Source organism: Aythya ferina (genome assembly GCF_964211825.1).
Source record: "Aythya ferina genome assembly, chromosome: 9".
Taxonomy (NCBI): Eukaryota; Metazoa; Chordata; class Aves; order Anseriformes; family Anatidae; genus Aythya; species Aythya ferina.
This window is the reverse complement of record NC_140305.1, coordinates 24,057,264-24,079,775: the sequence shown is the minus strand read 5'-3', so window position 1 is coordinate 24,079,775 and position 22,512 is coordinate 24,057,264. Positions and strand designations below refer to the sequence as shown.

Genomic DNA, 22,512 nt, shown 5'->3' with positions numbered 1-22,512 from the left:
CTCTCCAACCTTCGCGTCTCTCCTGCCCCCGTACACCATCTGTAAAACAGCTCCCATCTGCAAAGTATTTCCATTGTTTGTCTTGAGAGCTTGATGGCTTTTGACTATGTGCAGCGCATTGCACAATGGCCTCTGGATGCTATTTTATAAACAGCAAATATAAATAGAAGACTTTTAGGGAAACTAATAAAAAACTTTAGGAATAATCTGTTTAAAGTGAATTTGAAAGTGAAAATCTGATGTGCAGATGCAGTGCTGGGATATCTTTAAGGCAGGCCAGCCAAGAAAATGGGCCTTGTTTATTTTCCTATGTGATAAGTTAAATAGGAAAAATGTTTTTATAATTTTTTTCCCAAAAATTAAAAAATCAGATGGAGCAGCCAAAGGAATGAGTGAAGTCAGATCAAAGATGATAAATTGAGTCTGATGAGATGAAGAGTTTACCTATTTCAAATGCCCAACTTACAAAGTCCAATTTTATAGAAAATTCTTTCTTTAAAAAAAAAGCGAGGAAAGAAAAAAAAAAAAAAAAAAGCAAGAGAGAAATGAAAAGAAAAACATGCCATAGTCAATAAGTTGTGAAAAACTGTGGAGACTGGCACTTTCAAATGCTTGGCAGGTTATTAAGCCAATTTTTATTTAGTCCACTATAACTGTTGGAGGGTCTGTGATTCCCAACTGTTTCACATCAGAGAATGAAAACAACTATAGCCCAGCCAAGACCACATTGGTGACTGCCAGCCCCTTTATGTGCCAAACATGAAAGCAACAAGTCCAGATGCTTTGATCCCAGCATTTTTGGATTTAGCCCAGAATGTTTTTAACTCATGTTAGGACAACATACATTATAACTGGAAATCAATCAATAGCACTGTGACCTTCAAACGCAGTAAATGTTTGGAGTTAGTTTCTGAGCATGTAATCTAAATTGGGGATTGGAAGTTGGAACAGTTCCTAACCTAACAGAAAAAAATGTATAGTTTTAAAATCTGGAGTTGCAAGGAAGCAACAAATGAAGGTTTAATTATCTAGAGAAAGAGTATTAGGCGTTGGAGATGCATCTGATGTGGAGGGCTGCAAAAGCCCAAGGAGCAAAGCAACCCCCTATCCATCCCAACATAAGGCGGAAATAATAAATGGGGCAATATGGTGGAAAGGCATCAGGAGCAGCCCTATCCCATTCTGAACTGGGGATCTTGAGCCCATTTCAGAGGTGAAACAGTCCTGAGTTGGTGCCACATCAAATGCCCGGTGGTAACTCATTGGCATATGCCTTCAGCAAAGCCATGGTTGGCCTCCACTCCCTGCTGTCAGTGGGCAGGGTGGTACTTGAGGGGAGAAGATGCCCAGGGAGAGCAGGCAGGGAAAACACATCCATGCGTCCCTGGGAAACTCTACACCTGGTGTCTGCACCTTGGCCATGTCACATGAGGTCCTGAGTCACTGCACGGTGCTGTGGTACTGCTTTGGAAAATGTTGTAGCACAAAAACAAAAACAAACAAACAAACAAACAAAAAAAGTACTTTATTGCAAATATAGGTGTATTATAGATTAAACTTTAGGTAGGCCTATAGACTGACACTGTGATCCCGTTCACCTTTACACTTTGCAGAGTCAGTAACACCTGACTCGCACTGACTGAAATCACAAGTCCTGACCTCTAAAGGGGTGAAGTGGCTCCAGAAGTAATTAAAATAATTTCATCTCTCTCTCTCTCTCTTTTTTTTTTTTTTCCCCACTATGATTTAATTGTATTGCCACTAAATACCAGTCTAGACACGGTCTTGTTAAAAGCTTTAAAAATCCCAGAGTAGTTTCACCTATTAGTGATCACGAATGGCTGTTGGCATATTGTGGAATGAACTACACAAAAGCTCTTACAGTAACACTGCTAAGGTTACAAAACCCTACCAGAAAGAACAGAAAAGAAGAAAGGAAGGGAGGGAGAGAGGGAGGGTGGAAGGAAAAAGGGTGGAAGGAAGGAAGAAACAGAGAAAACAAGAAAAAGCTCTTCTTTAGCTAGAAAAGCAAGTCCTTTTTAGCAAACAAGAGGCCCATGTGGATGAGATGGGAAGATACAACACATGAGAGACTCAGTGGGCCGCAAATCACCAGTGTGTGATTGCCTGTGCACAGCGGCGCAGTCATGGTGTGCTGCAGCCAGCTGTGTGTACCAGAGGCCGGGAATATTTGACCTCGAGGCCAGGCTGGCCTCCCAGCAGGGCACCCCGCGTGCCAGCATTGTTTTGGCCTCTATCACCCCACCAGATCTTGCCCAGTTCCAGCTCCGTGCACACAAGCCACGGCATGGCCCTCAGTCGGGGCAGTGTGGGCTGTGGCCGGCGGGTGAAGTGCAGGGGGACAGGGTAGAAGGAGAGAACAATGTGCTAATTGGCAAATAGCTTGGCAAAGACAATAGGCCAGTGCTGTGTGCGACCTGATCGCAATGGGCCTCGATGCCAAGCAGGCTGTGGCTCTGGCTCTACCAGCCTAGGGACCTGCAGGGGGCTGGGTGCCGGCTGGAAAACGAGGCCTGGTCGTGCTGGTGATATGTTATGTACTACAGCTGAACCCCTGTGGGGCAGGATAAGGTGATGAGAGGAGGCTCCTGTTACACCTGGGAGGGAGGGAGAATGAGGAAATGGCAGCAGAAGCTGATAAAAACCTTGGAGGAGAGACAGCAGCCCTCAGCCTAACATCAAACACCTGTTACTGGGAACCTGGGCCTCGTGTTTACACTGGTGCTTCTCACAACTTTACACATTGCACAAAGCAACTTTTTGTTTGTCTTAGCTCAATAAAGGGAACATATAGTCCTGTCTGGGTCCAGGAGATTTTGAGTTTGAATATTTTCTCATGGTAGTAGCTTTCCCCAGGAAAAGGCTCAAAGGGGAACTCATCAGTGTGTACAAATACCTGAAGGGAGGGTGCAAAAAAGACAGAGCCAGGCTCTTTCCTCTATCCTTGGTGTTAAAGCAATGGCATACGTTGCCCAGAGAAGTTGTGAATGCCCCATCCCTGGAAGTGTTCAAGGCCAGGCTGGATGGGGCTTTGGCCAGCCTGATCTAATGGAAAACAACCTTAACCATGGCAGGGGGGTTGTAGTTGGATCATCTTTAAGGTCCCTTCCAACCCAAACCATTCTATGATTCTACTCTCCAATTCTTTTCAATGGTGCCCAGGGACAGAACAAGAGGGAATGGGTTCAAACTGAAACACAAGAAGTTGTGGCTGAACATCAGGAAACACTTCTTTAGTGTGCAGGTAACCACGCTCTGGTACAAGTTTCCCAGATGGGCTGTGGATTCTCCTTCCTTAGAGATCTTCAGAAGCTATCTAGTCACAGTCCTAGACAACATGCTCTGGGTGTCCTGGCTTGAGCAGAGTGATTTGGACCAGAGAGGACTGCCAGAGGTCCCTTCCAACCTCAACTGTTTTGTGATTCAGGGTTCTGCCTAAGGCATCACCACCCAGCAGTCAGCAGCACACCCACAGACAGTGAATAACTGACAAAAAGAATCACCCTAAAATAGTGATTTTTTATTATTTTATTTTTTCTCAGAAGAAACACTCAAAGCAGCAGCATGATCACACCACAACACGATACTCACCAGCACTGTGCCCTGTCCAGTGCCCCGTGCTTGCAGACTGAGCACCCACAGCTCCTCTGGCCTTTGTGCTCTCAGGCTGGAGTGGCCTCCAACCATCCTCGCCATGGCTCTGCAGGTTGCCCACAGGCCATCACGCTGCCAGCCCTTGGCCACTACCCTGACTAACAAGAAGGGTGCTGATACACTGCAAATGTGCAGGTTGCTCTGTCGTGGGTTGCTTGAGCCCCGGTCAGAAAGGTGGCTGGCAGATAGCAGGCCGACCTGGAAGCATTTTTGTGTCTGTCTGAGCTGATGACTTTCCTGTTTCATTTCCTCCTGTGTAATGTTATAGGGGACATATATGAGATATTCAGTGAGGACTGAACTGGGGAAGTCTGCAGGAGTGTTTAGTGGGAGGTCAGGAATTTTTAAGAGGTATTATTACAAGGCAGTGTGGTTTGGGTCATGTTTCTTGTAGACATCTTGTTAGGAAACTTTTTAAATAATAAATTATAATCTCCCTTTATATTGTACAAGCTTATTAAACTCAGTCTTTGATATAAACTTGCGTTTTGAAAATAGCATCAGATGAGCTCAGAAACTAAAAAAAAAAAAAAAAAAAGAAGAGAGAGAGAGAAACAGAACATATGCTGGCCAGAATTGTAAAGACAGTAGCCACAGCACACCAGATTTTAATTAGCAGCTACCTGCAGTGTCAGCTGCCTGAGATGAAATGTTTTGATGTGCGTAAATGTTTCTATAAAACAGTTGAAGCTTTCTTAGATCCTGTATCATTTTTTCTGACCAGAGTGGTTATCCAGTATGGACATTTCACAGACCAAGATCTCAGGAAGATCTGAAGTCTTTTCTGTCTGTCTCTGTTTCTACAACAGTAAAATGAGGATAATTATATTTATTTCTTATGAAAGTCTCTTAACTCTCCCAAAAAACAACATTTATAGACTGGGTAGAAATAGTAGTTGAAGTAACAATAGTGGAAGGTATAATCTTACCTTAAGTCCTGCTACCGCTTTCATTAGGAGAGTAATAACAGAGATACAGATTTCTTTGTTGGAATAGTTCCACTGTGCAATCTTTTGTCAAAAACATCCTCGAATCCAACTAGCACACAGTTTCAGAAATGTAGAGCAAACAATTTCTGTTCTTTCTCCCAAATGCCTCCTTCAAATGGCTGCATAATACAAAACACCACTGACTTCACCAGAACACTTCCCAAATTCAGTCCCTGGAGGTGGTGTGGTGATCCAGGAAACATCTCTATTGGGAATTCCTTGTGTCAGCAGCTCAGCTCTGCTTTGGATGTAGGGCTCTTTGCTTTGGCTTCACTCTTTCCCTTCGGGGTGGGCCAGGACTCTAGGGGATCATAGCAAAAAGCTGGAGTCACCAACATTGCCTTGTGCTCTAGAAAGATGCAGGTTGGCAAGGCCAGTCCTGGAGAGATTTCGGAGTGGTATGGGGATGCCTACCACCATGCTGTCTTCTCACTCTCCTGTTGGACCTGACCTTGTGGCACAAGTAAAGTGGGAAGACAGGGGTGATCCAGTCTGTGAGCGCTTTCCAGGACTTTCACCTTAATGCCTTAGATGCAAAGGATGCCCTGATTTACACCCTGTGCACTCCAGCCTTGCCCAACACTGGCAGCAAGCTCATAGTGAGGAGATAATGTTCCCTGGGATTATTTACGTAGACATAAATCAGGGAGCCCCTTTCCAATGTAAATAGTACCAAAGCGATTTGACCCTGGGTACTAATTTCCTCTCTTAATCCATAGACTAATAGAGCTTTCTTGTAAAGTGCGTGTTTTTCTCAAAGGTGCTTTTTATCAAGCTCTTGAAAGAGGTAGGTGGAATGACTGGTCGTGAAATACCAGCCTCACAGTAAGGGTAAATGTGATTAAGGTAATTAAGTTGTAGGCTCTGTTACATATTAGAGATAGCTATAGATTTTTATTATCTGCTGTGTCAGGTTTAATTGGTGACTAGTAGTGTTTAGTCAGATCTGAAGATACACAAAGTTTTTTAATGGGAAATCTGATCATACCTTGGGGCATTTTCTCTCCATAGTAAAGATTGCTTCTCTTCTCTGTCATATGGTACTCGTGTATTCTTCAGCACCGCAGTAGCCCTTGACTAAAAAATAACCTTCAGTAGTTATTACAAGGTGTTAGAAGGCCTAGGATGAACGGGAAGCATGAGCAGGGCACTACATAGGGTATCTAGAAACTGGGTTTTATTTCCTGTAATTTCTGTAATTTTTTATTTTCTTTTGAAATTCTGGACGTTTCTGCTTGTTTTGACTACAAATTCTTCAAGGCAAGAAGAATTACACTATGGCTGTACAGAGCTGAGCATATTGGCTCCACTCTTATTTTGGGACTGTTGGTCTTCCTATAATGAAAGTAATAACTACACGATATTACCAGAGTTTGGGGATTTTTTCTTTTTATTTAAAAGTGAGGCCCAGATCCAGGCTTAAAACAAGAATTTCTGGCCCAGTCAAAGTTCAGAGAAGGGGAATGGAAATTGGCAGATCAGTTAATTGATCCTGAACAAGGCAAAATACACTGACCAATGCTTTTACCCTTGCTTTCAAACCACATCGAAAAGCTGCTCCTTCCAGTGATGTGCTACATGGGTACCTTGTATTAACCGAGGGGGAGCATCCCTACTGCTGAACCACACAGCTCATCAGCTCTGAATAACATGCTGGATTTATCCCCTGCAAATTCTCATCCACATGTATAGATCCAGTCCAATGTTGTTAAGCTTGTGAAATTTGATGGTCTCACAGCACGAGGTAGTTTAGCTGCTGCTATGTAAGATTCCCATCTATGTTAGGGTTTATTGAAAACGTTATGTCCCATCTGTTTCTAGATGCTCCTTTCATGTTCTCCATCTCTTTAGGCTCTCTTTTCCAAAGGGTTTGCTTGATCCATGTGGAGTTAATAAGCGATTTTGGTGTGTGAGTATATGCATAAGGACCAAGATGTCTTGTTTCATAAAAGTCTGTCATTGATTTATTCCTCCTTCTGCTGTGTTGCTTCCTGTTCATTTCTCCTCTCACTTTCAGAGCGAAGGACGCTGTTTACATTAAGGATGTTTCTTGTGTTTACAGATGGGGCAGCATTTGTAAATGATTCTGAAGAGTTGTTGTTTTGAAGGAGTCTCTCCAGGCTTTCAAGAAGGAGTCTCCCCACATTAGTGGTTTGCACTCACTGTCTGTTTTAAACTTATTTTACATGTCCTAGAAACATGCTAGGGGAACTGGTCAGTTCCTGTCACCTTTAGTATCACCACCGTCTTCTGAAGGTTGGCAGCCAGGACGCATGTGGACATCGGCGTTAGCATTGTTTGTCTGCCTGTGCAGTCTTACTCTCTTCGCATTTTGCTTAATTGATTGTGACATGCAATCACAAGGTTTTATTCCAGAAAATCATCTCTCCACCTCCTCTCCCATTGTGTGATGAGGCAGCTATATATAACTAGGAATACCAGAGTTATAATAACTCTACTATGCCTTTCTGAAAACAAAATAATATTAAAAAAAAAAAAAAGGCAAAAACAAAGTGGTCTTGTGTTTTATCAGTGAATGCACTTAGTCTTTTGAATCCTACTTTAAAAACACATTTGTTTTGGACATTTTTCAGTTTAATTAAAATGATAGTCTAGAAATATAGTAGATCAGCTAGAAGAATGGCTCATTGTAGAGGTTCATCTACCACTCATGGTAGATTTTTGCTCCTCTTGATGTCTGAGCCATAGAGGCACACTGGAGATAAATACATTTATCAGCTAGATGTGCATGCACTTGCTGTCACGGAAGAGTGGATACCAATTTGAATCAACCTCCATCCTTTTTTTCCTGGGACGTGGGAGGATATATATTTTCCCTAGCATCATGACATAGTTTTTGCATAGCCTAAAATAAAAAGCACATGTTGCATAAAGGCGAAGTGCACTGATATCTAAGCTATCAAAGAGGCTGAGTGACCAAGCCAAATGTCTTTGGCAAAATGAGGCTGGAATTCAAAGCCGAGCATTGCATTTAGGAACAAAAAGAAAAAAAAAAAAAAAAAAAAAAAAAAGAAAAAAAAAAAAAAAGAAGACAAAATTCATTGTTGTTTGCAGAAGTTTTTTATAAAAGTGGCTGTATCTCAGCAAGCAGCGCTAACCTGGCTGTTTGCTGAGCCAGCAAGACTTGAAAACACAAGTGGCAGCCAGCAGAAAGGAGCTGATGGCTTTTGGAAAATCTTGCCTACGTGGGAGCATTTCTATCTCTTCAGAGAGAGGTTTAAAGAGTGGCTACAAGTCAAGCGTTCAGCTCCTAGTTACAGGATGTCTTCATATAAATTGCACTGGATGCATTTTCTTGGAAGAGATGTAACACTGAGGTCTTAACCTCCTGGTTTAGGGATTTATTTATTTTTTTAATCCAATTTTGCATTTCATGATGTCTCAGCGCTCTTGGTAAATTGCTACCAATTACACTCAGTCAAATCCTGGGGGAGCTTTTTTTGTTGTTTGTTTTTAACCAGTTCTTACCCAAACTAAATTCTCCTGGGAGAAATTTAACATAGCAACAATTTAAGTCTAAACCAGCATATTGGGAGAAGGTTTAAAACACACGCTGCACTTGCTGGAGCTTCTCAGGCTTATGAGGGCAATGGAAAGTAACCAAGATCACTGAACAGATATTTGAAACCTCACTTTTGGCAAAAGAACACCCCGTCCTGTAAGTGGAGGTATGTGTGTGGAGACTGTTACAACCTGAAGCACGGAGAAGGAACAGGGTTTCTGTTTAGAAAAGGATTTTGAATTATACAGAGAAACTTTCATACTGTATTGGTTTAGTATGTGTAATTCCAATTTTAAACATAAACTATGAGCCAAGTTATAGATAGAGCTGCTGGTGCTGAAATGTTGTACTCAGAGAGGTCTGAAAGAAACTGATACTTCTGTGATAATGCAGATTTGGATACTTGGGTATTCTTTCCATTTATGTTTTTACTATGCTCCATTACTAGTAAAATATGCGAGTGTCATTCCAGTTTTACAGTTTTTGAAGAACTTCTTGAGCATTGTAGGAATCTTTTGGCAGGAAAAGTGCATCTTTCACAGGAAATTCTGTAACTATCAAGATAAGTTTTAAAAATATTTTCTTTTTCAAAGAAACATGAATCAAGCATTGCTCGGCAAACTGACACTCGAGATGAAGCAATGACTGAGCTTCCTGAAAGCAAATGGAAGAGGCTACAACTCTTTAATTTTACTGTTATCTGGGTGCATTTCAAAAAGGTATTTTAATGAATTTGTATTCTTGGAAAAAACATTTTTTGTGTCAACACTCAGGGCTGATGTTGCCAAAAAGCCCATGATCCTTCTGGGGAAAGTGGCAATCCTGATGTGGAGATGTGCCCGACAGAAACGAGCTGTTATCCCCCCTTCGGTCTGGCAGCAGCTACCTGAGAGTTACCAAACTTTGGTGTTCAGTTACTGCTGCAATCGATTTGGCCAGGCAGTCTTTAGCGACTCAGTATTTAAACTCTTCAACCATCCATGCTCTGAATTTTAATGTTATTCCTACGAACACCTCTGATGCAAAGCAACGCAATCTTCTGAAGAGAAAGTTGGGTTCTCTCAGGGCCGTTATGGGAAATATTATCTTTCAAAGGAAGGGGACCATTTACATCTTTAAAAAATTAATTCAAGATCAGAAGCAATGACCTCCACTATTATTTTTCTTTTAAGGTTTCAGCATTCTGAACCATCTGATCTCACCTAATAATGCTGTAGCACGTCAACTGATCACTGCTCGTCTTTGTTCCTTGGGAGGCTCCACCGAGGTGTTAAGCTCTATTTGCTTTGGGTAAGATGCCATGCTATGCCTATATTGTTTTGTGGGGGACAATTTTCTGATGTTTGATTGCCTTGGGTAAGACATTTTTGGTGAATCATTATACCGAAATGCAAAGAAGGTAACTTGAGAAAGATGCTTATGTTTCTGTAGCACTTTGCAGCAGATGTCTCCTATTTACTGCTTTATTTTATTGCTTAATGACTGAATCTCAAGTAATTGAACAATTTGACAGATATTTATTTGTAAAACGTGATTCATTTAGTCAGACATTGTGAAACAGTTTCATGCCAGTTCTAGAGATCTTGGTAGAACTTTCTAAAGATGCAAACATTCAAGTAAATTGCTCATGTCAATAGCACATCCACTTTTTACTGTTCTTTACTGCACACAAATATTTGAGTTGACAAAAAAGCGCTGGTGAACAGACTACAGGGACTTCTGAACTTTAATCAACCACAAGCACTGGCAGGGTTCAGAAGTAATTTCCTAACTATGAATCACCTGCAGACAATGAATCACATACTGGAGAAGATTGCCAAATAAAACAAGCCATCATGTATAGCTTGCATTGACTGGACTATGGAAAGGCCTTTGATTCACCTAGCTGAAAGAGAAGCTGTGATGAAAGCTCTGAAATAAAGGCATAAAAGAATGTAGGAATCCCAAACCACATCTGCTAGCAGTGAATGGCGACATTTAAGTTCGACAAGGAAGATAAAAGAAAACTAGACTAAGCAAAATATCAGGCAAGGAGACACTATCTTACTGGAAAAGAGTTGCCTGGAGAAGAACTTCACAAAGCATTTCTGGGAAGAAGACCTTAGCTTAACTTCAAACATATGTGCGAGCTCAGATTTCGACTCCAATGGAGCAGTTGTCTTTTCTGAAATGGCCAATGATCTCCCAGTGATTTTTAGGGGAGCTGAAATGTGGGGATTGCAGGGAAGACAAATGGTAGGCGAAGGCTGAGAAGGGAAGGCAGTCTCCCGGCGGTCAGCCTAGTGCTCACTGGGGTGAACAGAAAGCTTTTCCAGTGATTTCACAGGCCTCTATGACGGTCATAAAAAGAAAACTCCTTCTGCTGAAGAAGAGGTGTTAGATTTCTGTCTGTAACGAAACGGGGCCAAGAGTTTTGGTGCTAACAAAAAAAGGACCAGATCTTGTATAACGTTTTTCAGAGACAAAGATGAATAAAGAAATCGGAGAAGAAACCAAAAACTTCCTGGAGGCTGTAAAGAATTGTACATAAGAGTAAGTCCTACCACAAGGAAAAGAAATAGAAGAAGGAATAAAATCTACTTTTTTAAATGTTTTATTTCTTATGAGAGGTATTTGGCTGTGTTTTCCTAAATAGTGAGACAATAGCTGGTAAAGAAATGACAGTGGAAGGGAAAAAAAGCCCTGCAATTATCTAGACTTTGATGATTCCCTCTGTTTGTGCCAGTATTCAATAAACCCTCAAATTGCATGCTGTAGCAGGAGAGTGAATTTACTGCAGCCAAAATCATATGAGCGCAATGAATCAAGACAGCCTTTCCGCACTGCTCAGGTCTGGCTCGTGTATAATGCTCCACATACGGACCTACACTCTGCTTCTTGTATTTGGCATAATTGAAAAGAAAGGCAAAGCAGAATTTCCAGGTCGGTATTGTAGCTACCAGCTAATTGAGCAAAACTTGCTGCTGGTCGCTGGCAGCATCACGGGGAGATCACCCCTGGTATCTGCCCAGCAAGATGGGCAGGCAGAAGTGTCTTAGCTCCTGCCTGTTTCTTGGCTTCTCAAACGGGCAGTGAATAGGAAAAAATCTGAATTTGCTCCCTGATACCAGCCAAACAAGGAGCTGGCATAGCCCAGAGCTTGCGTACTCAGCTGTAAAGAGTCCTGATAACACTTAGAAATCCTCCTGCCGGGGAATTTGTAATTGCCCAGGGCCGCTTCAGCTGGCAACTGGCTCTTTTCTGTAATTTGGTTTGAAAAAAGCTGGTTTTGACCTGCAGGAGGGAACACGAGCAGTTCCCCCGAACAGCCACGAGAGAGCAGCCGGCAATTAGGGCTGGGAGGGCTTTGCACTGCTCTGCAAAGAAAAATAAACCACGGACAACGTTAAGAGAAACCCATCACAGGATTCCCTCCTCGCATTACTCTCCTTAAACCAAACTGCACTTAGGCATGCGAGCCACTGTTAGCTGAACCCTCGTTACTTATTTTGAGTCGCAGTTTGCTCTGAGGTTCAGCTACGGACTGGCACATCGGGGCAGTCGCTGTAAAATACTGCCCTGGTGCAGAGGAAAGGAGAGGTTGCCCCTGGCCTTACGGTGTTCTTGGTCAAAGCCAGAGGCTGCCTAATGGCTGCTGGCAATGTCGACAGCCGTTTAGCAGCGGCTGGCTCTTTACCTAAGTTGTCCATTTTCCTGCGTGCTGAATAATACTCAGGCATCAGATGATCAAAGAGCCTGCCCGTGAAATGCAGCTGAAAGAAGTTTTCCACACTATATTTCTCACATGTTAGATCCATTGATACAGACAAGAAATGCTGTGTGTACAAGCAGGGCTCTGGGGGAGGCAGGACGAGCCTGGTGTCCTTCACCCACCGCCATCCCCACGGGGCACATTTCTGGGCTCACACACGAACATTCATAGCAGAAGCTAAAGCCTCGGTTAAGGTTTTACCTTCACACGCTTGTTTTTGAAGAGCTTATGCCAGTTTTACTGTAAGGGCTGGGGTGAGCCATGAAAAGAAGACGCATTTAATAAGTAATGGAAAATCATTTACATAAAGGTTTCGTGTTCCTGGACAGTGCCTTCGAACGTGCCAGATAGTATTAAAAAAATGCAGAAATCTCTGCCCCTAAACCTCAGATCACATATGAATCATGTAGTTCATGAGGCACATGTTTGCTTGTGTGGTCAGTGGGGAACATATTTTTGCAGCCATGTCAGCTCGGCTCTCGGCTGCAGCGCGGGTCCAAGGCAGCGTGCCCGGCCGAGCGCCGTGATCCCCTCAGGGATGCTCAGTGCTGTCCCACGGGTGCTGCCAGAGCTGTTCTGAACTCACACACCTCTAGAAACGTGCTCCAGCTGTGCTGCAGAGAAGCAGGGGTTGGTGTCCTACCCGGAGGGCAGGCAGCTGTCCTCCCCTTGGTGGAGAAGGCATTTTGCTCCTGCGTCTGGATTTTGGAAAGCTTTCGGTCAGGAGGGTAGGGAGAAGGTATCTACGGCCAGAAGATCTCTAAAAGGGGATGGGGTGCTTTTCCTCACGTCCTCAAGGTCACCAGGTCATGAGTGAGGAGATTTTGGCAGCATCAGCCCTGCTCCCAGGTACTGTTGAGTTGGAGCTTTTCAACAAGAATAAGAAAGATTTTAAAAACAACAAAGTAATTAAACACTGATACAGCCCTTTTTTTTTTTGTATTTGGCTGCCTGTTGCAGAGACGCTCTGGCTCCAGCGATTCAAGCAGTTTCCTATTTCTTGACTTCAAAACCAAACAACAACAACAACAAAAGCTCTGCCACGCGCTTGCCTGAGCCGGCCCCGGTGCACGGGCGCGGGAGCAGGGCCTTTAACCAGGGCTGCCGTGAAAGTACCCCCCTGCTCCCAGCGTTAACCGCAGCCGCTGTAGCTGCTGCCGACCTTGGGTGAGCAACACACGGCGTCTCCCACGCCGTATTAATGTGAGTCTATAAAATCAGGCAGGAGTGGAAAACAGCAAAAAGTGCAAAGCCATGTTTGAAACCACGTCAAGTCCAGGAGTATTTTCAATCCTGCCTTTGGGAGAGTCAGCCCCTAATTCAGCTGTTACGTCCTTTACCGTGTGGAGCAGGACTGCTAATTAGGTCTGTGCTTGCATGTTAGAGAAAGGATAAGAAAACAAAATCTTGGTTAATCCAAAGGGTTTAAGTTAATGTAAATATATTCAACTGGTGGAGATCAGACGGTTGGTTCAATACCGGCTGCCAAAAAACGTACCAGAAGGTGCTGTGAAGGACCTCCACAGTGTTTACTGGGGAAGGGAGAAAATCTCCAAGAGAAGTACATAATGAGTCTACTTCTTTAAATACATTTGGCTTTTACTGAAGAACAATAACAAACACCGTGCGACGATGCCTCTGGGAAAGCAGTGCCACGCAGCCTGCGCTCGAGTCGAGTTTTTCACAACGTTTCTTTCTCCATCCATTTGATCATCCTAAAATGTTTTCAGAAGTTAAAATTCTTCCCTCTGATATATCTTGTATCCAGTAAACGCTGTTTATATCAAGGGCAAACAAATCTTAACTGAATCTATACAACTAATGTCTAAGTTCAGAGAACAAAAATAATCATTCCAAAACGTGTTTAAGGTGAAATCAAGATAGGATTGCAAAACTCTGGTGGAAAACATATCTTGGTGGTGTGGGCTGACAGTCAGGCTGCTAGACACCTTCTGGATCTGTTTTAGGATTTGCTTATTAACCACTTCAATAATAAACAGAGAGATTAAGAGCATGTAATAAAAGAAAATCCAGTGAATATTTCACTCAATATCCTCAAGCACGACACATTTATTTAATTCAAAAAAATCTCTCTTGTTGACTCTGTAATGTGATTCAATGTTTACTTCAGTTAATGATTTTTAAGGATCTTTCATTGGCCTTTTAATGCTAAAAATGCTATAAATGCAGCTGAGATTTGTGCAACATAAGGGTTCGGTTTGCTTTTAAAATGTAAACACTATCAAAGGAATTTAAATTATTATTTAATCTTTATCAGCTACTTTCTGGATGGCCATGCACACCAGAAGGGCTGTACAATAACGCAGTAATGAAATGTTGCTACAGGCCTGCCGCTGCAAAGCGAGTGATTTATTCCTGTATGTGGCTTCACTCCTGTGCTTCTGTATTAGCAGCAACAGCCCCAGAGGTAGGGGCTGATTTTGGAAGGTGCCGAGCAATGAATTACTGTTAGGGCTCTTACGGAGTAGACACTGACTTCTAAGTGGTTGCCAGTGCAACCCCTGAAGTGTGGTTTTAGCAGTAAATATGCCTATTTCAACTTCACTTCTGAGGGAAAAGTCCTGGCATATTTAATGTATGCTTAATTACATTTTAACCCTTTCTTTAAGTCACGTTAAGCTGAGGACTCTGGCTGCTGAGGAGAGATTAACCAGAAAAGTGCTCACGTGTCACTTGGATAACTCACCCAACTCTGCAGAGACCAGGGGCTTAACAAGAAACAGTTGGTCCTTAAAAAGGTTTTCATTTCTGCTCTGAGCTAAAAATTACTTCTCACGTCTGAATTCTGAAGTGTGTGAAGAAAATGCATGAGTAGCTAGTTCTTTCTTCAGACTTAAGAAAATAAGTTAGAGTGGGTCCTTGCAGTTTGCAGATACTTGTGCTTCCAGGATTGTTTTAAGATACAATTGTTAGGCATGTTTAAAAAAGAAAAAAAGATCTTTCAAGAGCTCATTTCCCAGAACATTACCAGCCAGCAGCCTTTATGGGCTTACACCACGGAGCAATTGTTGACTAATACTATGTGCTTTGTAAAAAAAAAAAAAAAAAAGAAGAAACAAACTGTTATATGTTTTTTGTTGAGATATATTTAGAGAGCTTTCTTATTGTTAAGAGCTTTAGGAACAATAATCAGCGGTATGTCATTCTGGTATTGTTAGCAAAGTCCTTTCTATTGAATTTTCAAGATGTTGTAAAGTGAGATTATGTGAGTAGCACCTCTGGACACTTTTTCCCATCATTGTGTTGGTATCAATCGCTGACTTCCACTGTTTCTCCTGGTATTAAATGAAAATGTTGTTTCCCACTACGCTGATTGGAGGCTTTATAATGCATGACATAACTGATAACCCTACTGAGATTATGCATTGTAGGATTCAAACTGCACGAGAAATTTGGACAACAAAGTAGGTGGCCACTCTGACTGGGAGACAAAGTTTAAAAGAAAATGCACTGGGATCATTGTTTCAGCTGAAATGAAGAAACATTATAAACAGATAATTTGCAAGGCCAGCCCTCCAGGTTCTGGAGAAAATATTATTTTTATTTATTTTATTATTATTATTTTTTGCTGTGGGGAGAGGAGGGAGATTATATTTTCCAATGGCAAAGTGCTGCCCCTAGCCTCTCTCATCCCCTACAGAGCTGTGTTACAGCAGAAACCAACACCCTGCTGAGGCTCCTGACATTTTCCAAAGAGGAAATATTAAAAATTCAGTGGCAGAGTGGAGGAGGAGGAAGTTATGTTTTGGAACTAGCGGTGAGCTGAGAAAGCCAGATTTTTCGACTCTATAATAAAAAAGTGAAAATAATGAGAGGCTTTGAGCTAGCTTCTGTATTACACACACCACCAGTATCTGAGCAACGTAAAGACCAATATAGGGAGTTCCCTTATAGATGCTTTTGGCCTGTGCTATTTCCATTACACCATGTCAGGTTGTCTTGGTTTTGCACTCGTGCTTCAGAGGGTTTTTGAGGGGGTGACTGAGCTGCTCCAATGCTGTTGTGCCATCCTGATGATTACCCACACATGCTTCTTCTCTACCAGCACCGTGCCAAATTTAAGCTGCTTCAAGAGTTTTGTTGTTTTCTTTTGGTGTCGGTATTTGGACTGACACCAGTCCCTGCTCCTACACTCTTGGTTCTTCTTGCAGTGAATTTCCTTCCAGCGTTGCTCCTTGCTAAGCTAACAGAGGGTGGCATAAGCACAGCTTGACTTGTGACTGACACAAGGGGGAAGGAGAGGTCACTACAGCTTTCCACCGTGTGTCCTTCCTAACAAGTAGCGAAGAAAAGCATGGTGAAAATCCAGTTACAAGTCCTGCTCCCCCACTTCAGCTTTTCACCCTGGTCTGTACTCTCAGAGGGGACAGGGACAAAATCTGACCTGATTCTGGCATTCCTCAGCTGACAGGCTGTCAGGTCCAAAAACTAGTTCTTGATCTCCCATTCAGGATTTTTATGGATGAGTGTAAAGCTGGAGTGAGCTGCTCCATGCAGTGGTTAAGGTTTTAATAGCTCTTAAGTAATAAAAACAGCATAACGGCTTCCAAAAAGAGTACCAGGGAATCAAGTCTAAATGTAATAAAGGTCTTTACTTTGTTAGAGTGGATTGCAAAGGGTTTTGTGGCTTGTGGTTACGCAGAGCAGAGGTTCTGGGGATCCTTCAGAATGAATTTTTAATTGCACAGTTCCAAATGACTGCAGCCGACTGGACTTCACATCTCCCGTAGTCCTCTCCTAAGGAAGGGTCAGCACACCTCATGCTGCCAGTGCAGCCCACACAGACTTCACGTTGCTCCCAGAGTTGCAAAGATTATCCTCCTTTAAGACATGAGTATGGCACGAGTATGTGCTTTTATTTACAGGAAAATCTGCTGTGTCTTTTTCTAAATATTTTGCTTTCTTCCCAGTCTATTCAGTAAATTATAAGGAAGGAGCTGCAGTAGGACAAGTCTTCTAAATTTAACATCGGACTACTGTCCTATTCAATTTTTAAAAATACTGAAGCTGTTTTTTTTTTTTTTAAAAAGATCAATTTTTGCTAGGGAACAATGTATTGCTGTACGAGGTCCTTGCTTTTTTGTTGCTGACGTTTTCCTCCTCCAGGAGAGCAGGACAAAGGCACGCCGTGTCCCCCTGGGGGCTGAGGGGACGCTGGGGAAGGAGCCGGCCGCTCTTTGTCTGGTCAGAGTCAGCCAGGAGACGATGGGGGCTAGAAAAGATCTGTGCTCAGAAAAGGCCATCCGTGCTCCGTCTACAGGCAAATTAGCAAGCTGATTCAGCAGATGGGTGCTTAAAAGGCCTGGCAGCAACAGGAGAAAGGTCTGGGTATAGTAAAACAGGGCTCCATAATTAGGAAGGTCTGAATCATTAAAAGGTTTGCAAGAGTCACTTTTAAATGAAGATCATGAGTCTCTGCCCTCCAATGTTTCAGTTTTATGTTGATCAAAGACAACGTGAAATGGAGTCCATTGCTGGGCTTTTCACACAATTCATGCTGAATTTCAGGGTCGAAAGCCTCAATAGGCTTCAATTCATATCCAATTCATATCCACATCTCTTCTCTTTTCTTTCTTTTCTTTCTTTTGATTTTTTTTTCTTCCTTTTCTCCTTGTGGTTGTGATCACACCTGGGTACTCTCAAGCCAGGCCCTGCCCCTGAGGGAATGCAGACACGGCAAGGTGGGGGCACAGTGCCCGACCCCACACTGCTCCCAGCAGGAATGGGGACAAGGAGCAGAGCCAAGGGGAAACCCCACACTAGCCCTGGTGCAGAGCGTTGTGTCCCAAAATTTGCCTTTCGTGTGTGAGCCCCAGCTTGGCCGTGTGAGCTGCGAGTTGGGCCTTAGGCCCAGCCTGAGCGCAGGTGCCAAAGGGCTTGTTTGGACTTGGGACCATGCGGCTGGCTGGCGGCTTACCACCCTGAGCTGCTTTATCCACCACTGCTAAAACCTCTCACTCACTCAATTTAACCTTTTCCAGGTGATTTTTGAGCCTGGATTCCCAAGTGGCGGCTTACAGCCCTGAGGAATAGCCATGTTGGGGGAGCACCACAGCTCTGGCCTGGCCACGGGGCTGCTGTGCTGACTGACCACGTCCTGCTGCTGCACGCCTCAACCCAATTAGTGCGGGGCTGCCCGGACCCTAATTGGGCCTGACACGTGCCTGTTTAAAGAGATTCCCCAGGAATTAAAGCGCTACTTCTATAGTTTGAGTTGGCTGGTGATGCGAAACATGACACGATTTTGAGAATTTTCTGCACTTACCATGAAACAAATATGCCACAGGTATCAAGCGGGCTTTGTTTTGAGGCTATAATCATATTACAAATTGAACATTTCCACATGTGCGTGCTGGCAAATGTACCCTCGGCTATCTCATATGTATCTGCCCCAAGGTACAGATGCTGGGGTCTTGACATAGCATAATATAGATCGAAATATATTTTCCAGATTGCCTTAGCACATGCTAATGAAAATGAAGAATAAAGGCCTGAAAGAAGCAGCTGTTTAAAATTTTCTTCAATCCCAGAAAATCAACTTCTTAATTACTGATAATTTAGCATCAAAATGACCACTAACCCATTTCTCCCACCAGGCCCTCCCGCGCTGGGAGGCCTGCTTCCAGACTCTCAGGCAAAACTTTTTCTTAGAAGTGTAGCATTTCATCACATTTCTTTAGCCTTTCTGGAATTAATTAGTATTAAAATACAGCAGGAAAAAGGAGGGTCCCTTCAGAAGGTGCCCTCTTGCAGACCCTCCAGTCAGACAAGCAGAGCAGATCCTGCTGCAGCTCCTACCTACCCAGCTGGTTGCAGCAGAGTGCTTTTATATTTGCACAGCGTCCGTCACAATAAAAGGTTCCAAAACCTTCCCCGAGTGGATTTATAGACGTAAATAGCTTCAATTGCCATTAAAACACAGTCACTCCTGGATTAAAAAAAATAATAATTAAAAAATGAGCCTCTGCTTGTAGCATGCTTCAACACAGAGCTCCGTGTTAGTCCAGTTTATGGTTGTACCCAGGGGCAGCTGGTCCCAAACAAAATCCAAGAGGCAGCTTTGGGGCAGCTTTGGGAAAAAGACTCTGGTCCTGAAAGACGTACCACAAGTTCCTGTCTGTGGGGCCTCTCTTCAAGGATTATTTGAATGTTATTCTGATTAAAATCTCAGTTCTAGGGAAATAGAAAACTTTGCTGAAAATTGTTCTCCTCTAGCAACAGATGAATCTAAGTTGGGGGGGGGGGGGGGGGAGAGAAAAGAGGATGAGGCATATAGCTTTTTTTTTTTTTTTAGTTTGTGTTACTTGATGTTCTCCCTTCTCCTGCTTCCCAGACTTTGTTAAGTGAATCTGAACTGTGTAGCTAAGCCTTTCCTAATGTTGGCACCATTTTCTATATCGAAACAAAAGATGAATTAATAGTGCTAGTGGAAGCCACATACTAGGTATACTCAAAAACTTACACAGACTTTCAATAGGATGGGAAAAGGATGGTTTTGGCCAGGATTCAGAATACATTTTTCTTATAACCGGAGTCCTGGCAAGGTACGCGGTCTTTGACATGGAGAAAGGGTCTTCTGTTTAGAGCTGGATGGATTTGTTTTGTTTAAATCATTACTGGAAGCATCTTTAAACCAAAGTAGCTTTTCTGCACCACTCCGTGACTGACCAGCAAAACCGCAAATGAGATTTAATGTGGCTGGACGGCGGCGCAGTGCGGGGAAAGGATCCAGGAGCTCACAGCAATTCTGCGTGTGCCTGGAAAAGGGGGAGCTGACAGAAAGTTTTAAAGTTCAAGACATGCACGCAGCAACAGGCCAGGCTGAACCTCTGAGCAAAAGCAGCCTCTCAAATGTTTTTATAATAACTTCCCCTCCCATTATGCCGCAAATGTGGCTATTAACACAGCGAGGCAGCAGGGCTGACACAGGAGCAGAGACTCGGACCTGCAGTGCTAGCGAGGGTCTGGGCCACGGTGAAATATTGATTAATCATCTTGTCATGCTGGTGCTTTGTTATAGTCTGTAGATAGAAATTGAGGTGGTAATATGCTGCTCTGTCATGTAGTAAGTCTGCTGTATCACATGGGAATGATTTGTTGACTTATGGAAAACTACTACAGCGGGTTGAACAGTAGGATGATGCTGAAACAAGCTAAAGGTTTGTTTTCTAAAACTACTCCAATAATTCTTTTCTTTAAAAAATAGCACTGCAGCAGAAAGCCAGAAACCGTGGTCCTCAGTTAGCAATCTGCATCTGGACAAGTGCATTTCTGTGCGGGGAGGCTTAGGGAAGTTAGGACACAAACACAAAAACTGCCCAGTTTTCTTCATTTATTTGGGGGATGAGGTAGCTAATGGAGTCTGGGTCTGCTTTTCAGTTGTTCCTCTCTGTGAATAACAATGCTGTTGAGAAAAGGCAATGCAAGTCAAGGTCGTGGTAAGGTATCTAAATGAAGTTGAAGGACCCCTAGAGATAAATCAGTCTCCTATTGTCGCAAGCTTTGTGTTTTCATTTCAAAGTATCTCACCAGCACTAGAGGACTGCAAGACAGTGTTACTGCTCTTTTCCTTACCACAAACTCATTTGTTTCTCGGTACATTGCAAAATATTTTTTACTGCCCTACAGAGATCATAATAAATTAAGGGGAAAAAAATCCTTCACAAGTAAGTCTATGTGAATAATGGTCATACATCAAGCTGATCAACATGTTGGCTTTTTTCCTTCCTTGAAATCCTGGTGTTTTGACTGGCCCGAGTGGCCTTTCTCAACATGTTTTGAGCCCTCTGATCTCCCCCCCCAAGTTCATCACACCCTGCATGCAGAGCCTGTGGCTTCCTTGTGGATTTGGAGGGTAGGTGCTAGCCCTGCACAACCACTGCCTGGACATCAACAGACCTGGGCACGCAGAAGTTAAACCAGCCCTGTGACTGGGCCAAAGGAGGCCTTTTCTTGACAGTTATATGATGGGAGGCTGCTACTGTAACCCAGAACATTAAACCCAAGGGAAGCTGTCCCACCCTTTCTCCACCTCCAAAAAAAACCCTTTCATCTAGGGCAGGTGAGGGCAGAGCTGATAAGAACTGTCATTGCAGTGAATTAAAGGAGAAAACGATCTGGAAAGTTGTTTGCAGATAAAACTTGACTGATTAATCTATTTGTTCCCTTTATTTGGCAGTAACTTAAAACCAGGTTCCAGGGTGACTGTAACTGCATGAAAAATAATAGGCTATTTCTGCAATTATCCGCAGGTATCTGGCCATTGGCTCAGGCCAATGAAGCGAGGACAATAACATGCACATGGTTGTTTTTTTTTTTTTTCTATTTTTTTTTTCCAGGTATGTTTTAGGTGAAGACCATAGGCCCTGAGGTCACAGCCTAACACTGACCTGTCTGTCTGTGCTGCAGTCAGCCCTGCCGATGTCCCCATTGCTACCAGCTGGGTATAAAATGAGTCAGACCACAGCTGGGCTGAAGACAAGAATTACCTCTATGGTAGCCTGAAATGGCACCTGATGAGCTCTGAGAACCTTTATTTATTGATCAGGTAAATGCAGTCATGCTGCTGGGAGAGGTGTCTGGCCAGCAGGACTTCCCCGTACCTTTGAGCTGGAGACAAGGCCTCCATCTCTGAAAGCACATTTTGCTTCACTGGAGCCAGATTTAACTAAACCTCCCACAAACCATGGCCCCTGAATGTGTCTTTCTCCCTGAGCAGCGGTGCATTTTTTATGTGGTTACTGATACTGAGTGTTGCTGGCTCACACCAGCTTGTTTGCATCTGGTGATAGCAATCCTTGGTCCTATTGTGAATAAAAAACCTACAGTGTGTCAGATCTACTCGTTTGAGACACTTCAACTTGGAGGACAGCCGTGTGTGGCTGGCAGGGACATCTTGAGGGTCCCCTTTGGAGCTGCCTCAGTTCCTCTCTCTTGACAGGAGGAGCAGAAGATGTGTATTTCCTGGGCAAAAGGAGGCTTTTCCTGGGCATGCCACCTCCTGCTGCTCTGCAGCGTGTCCAGGAGAAGCGGGGCTTTGGACCTGACTGCAAAGGGAACACTCAAACTAAAACTTTTTTTCCTTTTAGATAGACCCTAAGGGCTCATTTCATGCACTTTGAGGCCAATTTAGCTTCCTAATTATGGATTTCTATCATTCTGGTGAGTCAGTAATGTTTCATGGTTACTCACCGCTCCCTAACGTCACCTCACGAGCAGGCAGGCGGGCACCTCACCAGCTCGAGCTCAAGGCTCTACAAGAGCATCAGAAGACGACTTTCTACAAGCCTCTCCTGCAAAATGAGGGAAGTGTTTCCCTCAAGGAGGCATTTTGTAGCTTAAAGGGCTCATCTCAAGCATGCCAGAGAGGTTCAGGAGACAGAGGGACACTGAGAGACTCGGGGTCGGGCCTGCAGTCACACGACCAAGTCCCAGGTGCTTTGCCTCATGCCATGGCTGCCCTCATGCTGTGGCCCCGCAGACATGCTGAGCAGCTCTCTTCACTCCCCAAACTGCAGATGAAAAATGAAATTTTTGACCTGACCCAGACAAAA

The 22,512-nt window shown here is 43.4% G+C and overlaps 1 protein-coding gene across 1 annotated transcript in view; it reads left to right on the top strand.

The window, feature by feature from the left end:
- Positions 1–21,740, top strand: part of LOC311441740 (uncharacterized protein) — a 227,804-nt gene extending 206,064 nt beyond the window's left edge. Inside the window, exons 37-38 of the mRNA XM_084530218.1 lie at positions 9,360–9,477; positions 21,298–21,740. Coding sequence (XP_084386344.1) covers positions 9,360–9,477; positions 21,298–21,328 — 149 coding nt within the window. The 3' untranslated portion in view covers positions 21,329–21,740. The remainder of the gene's footprint in view (positions 1–9,359; positions 9,478–21,297) is intronic.
- Positions 21,741–22,512: the final 772 nt, after the last annotated feature.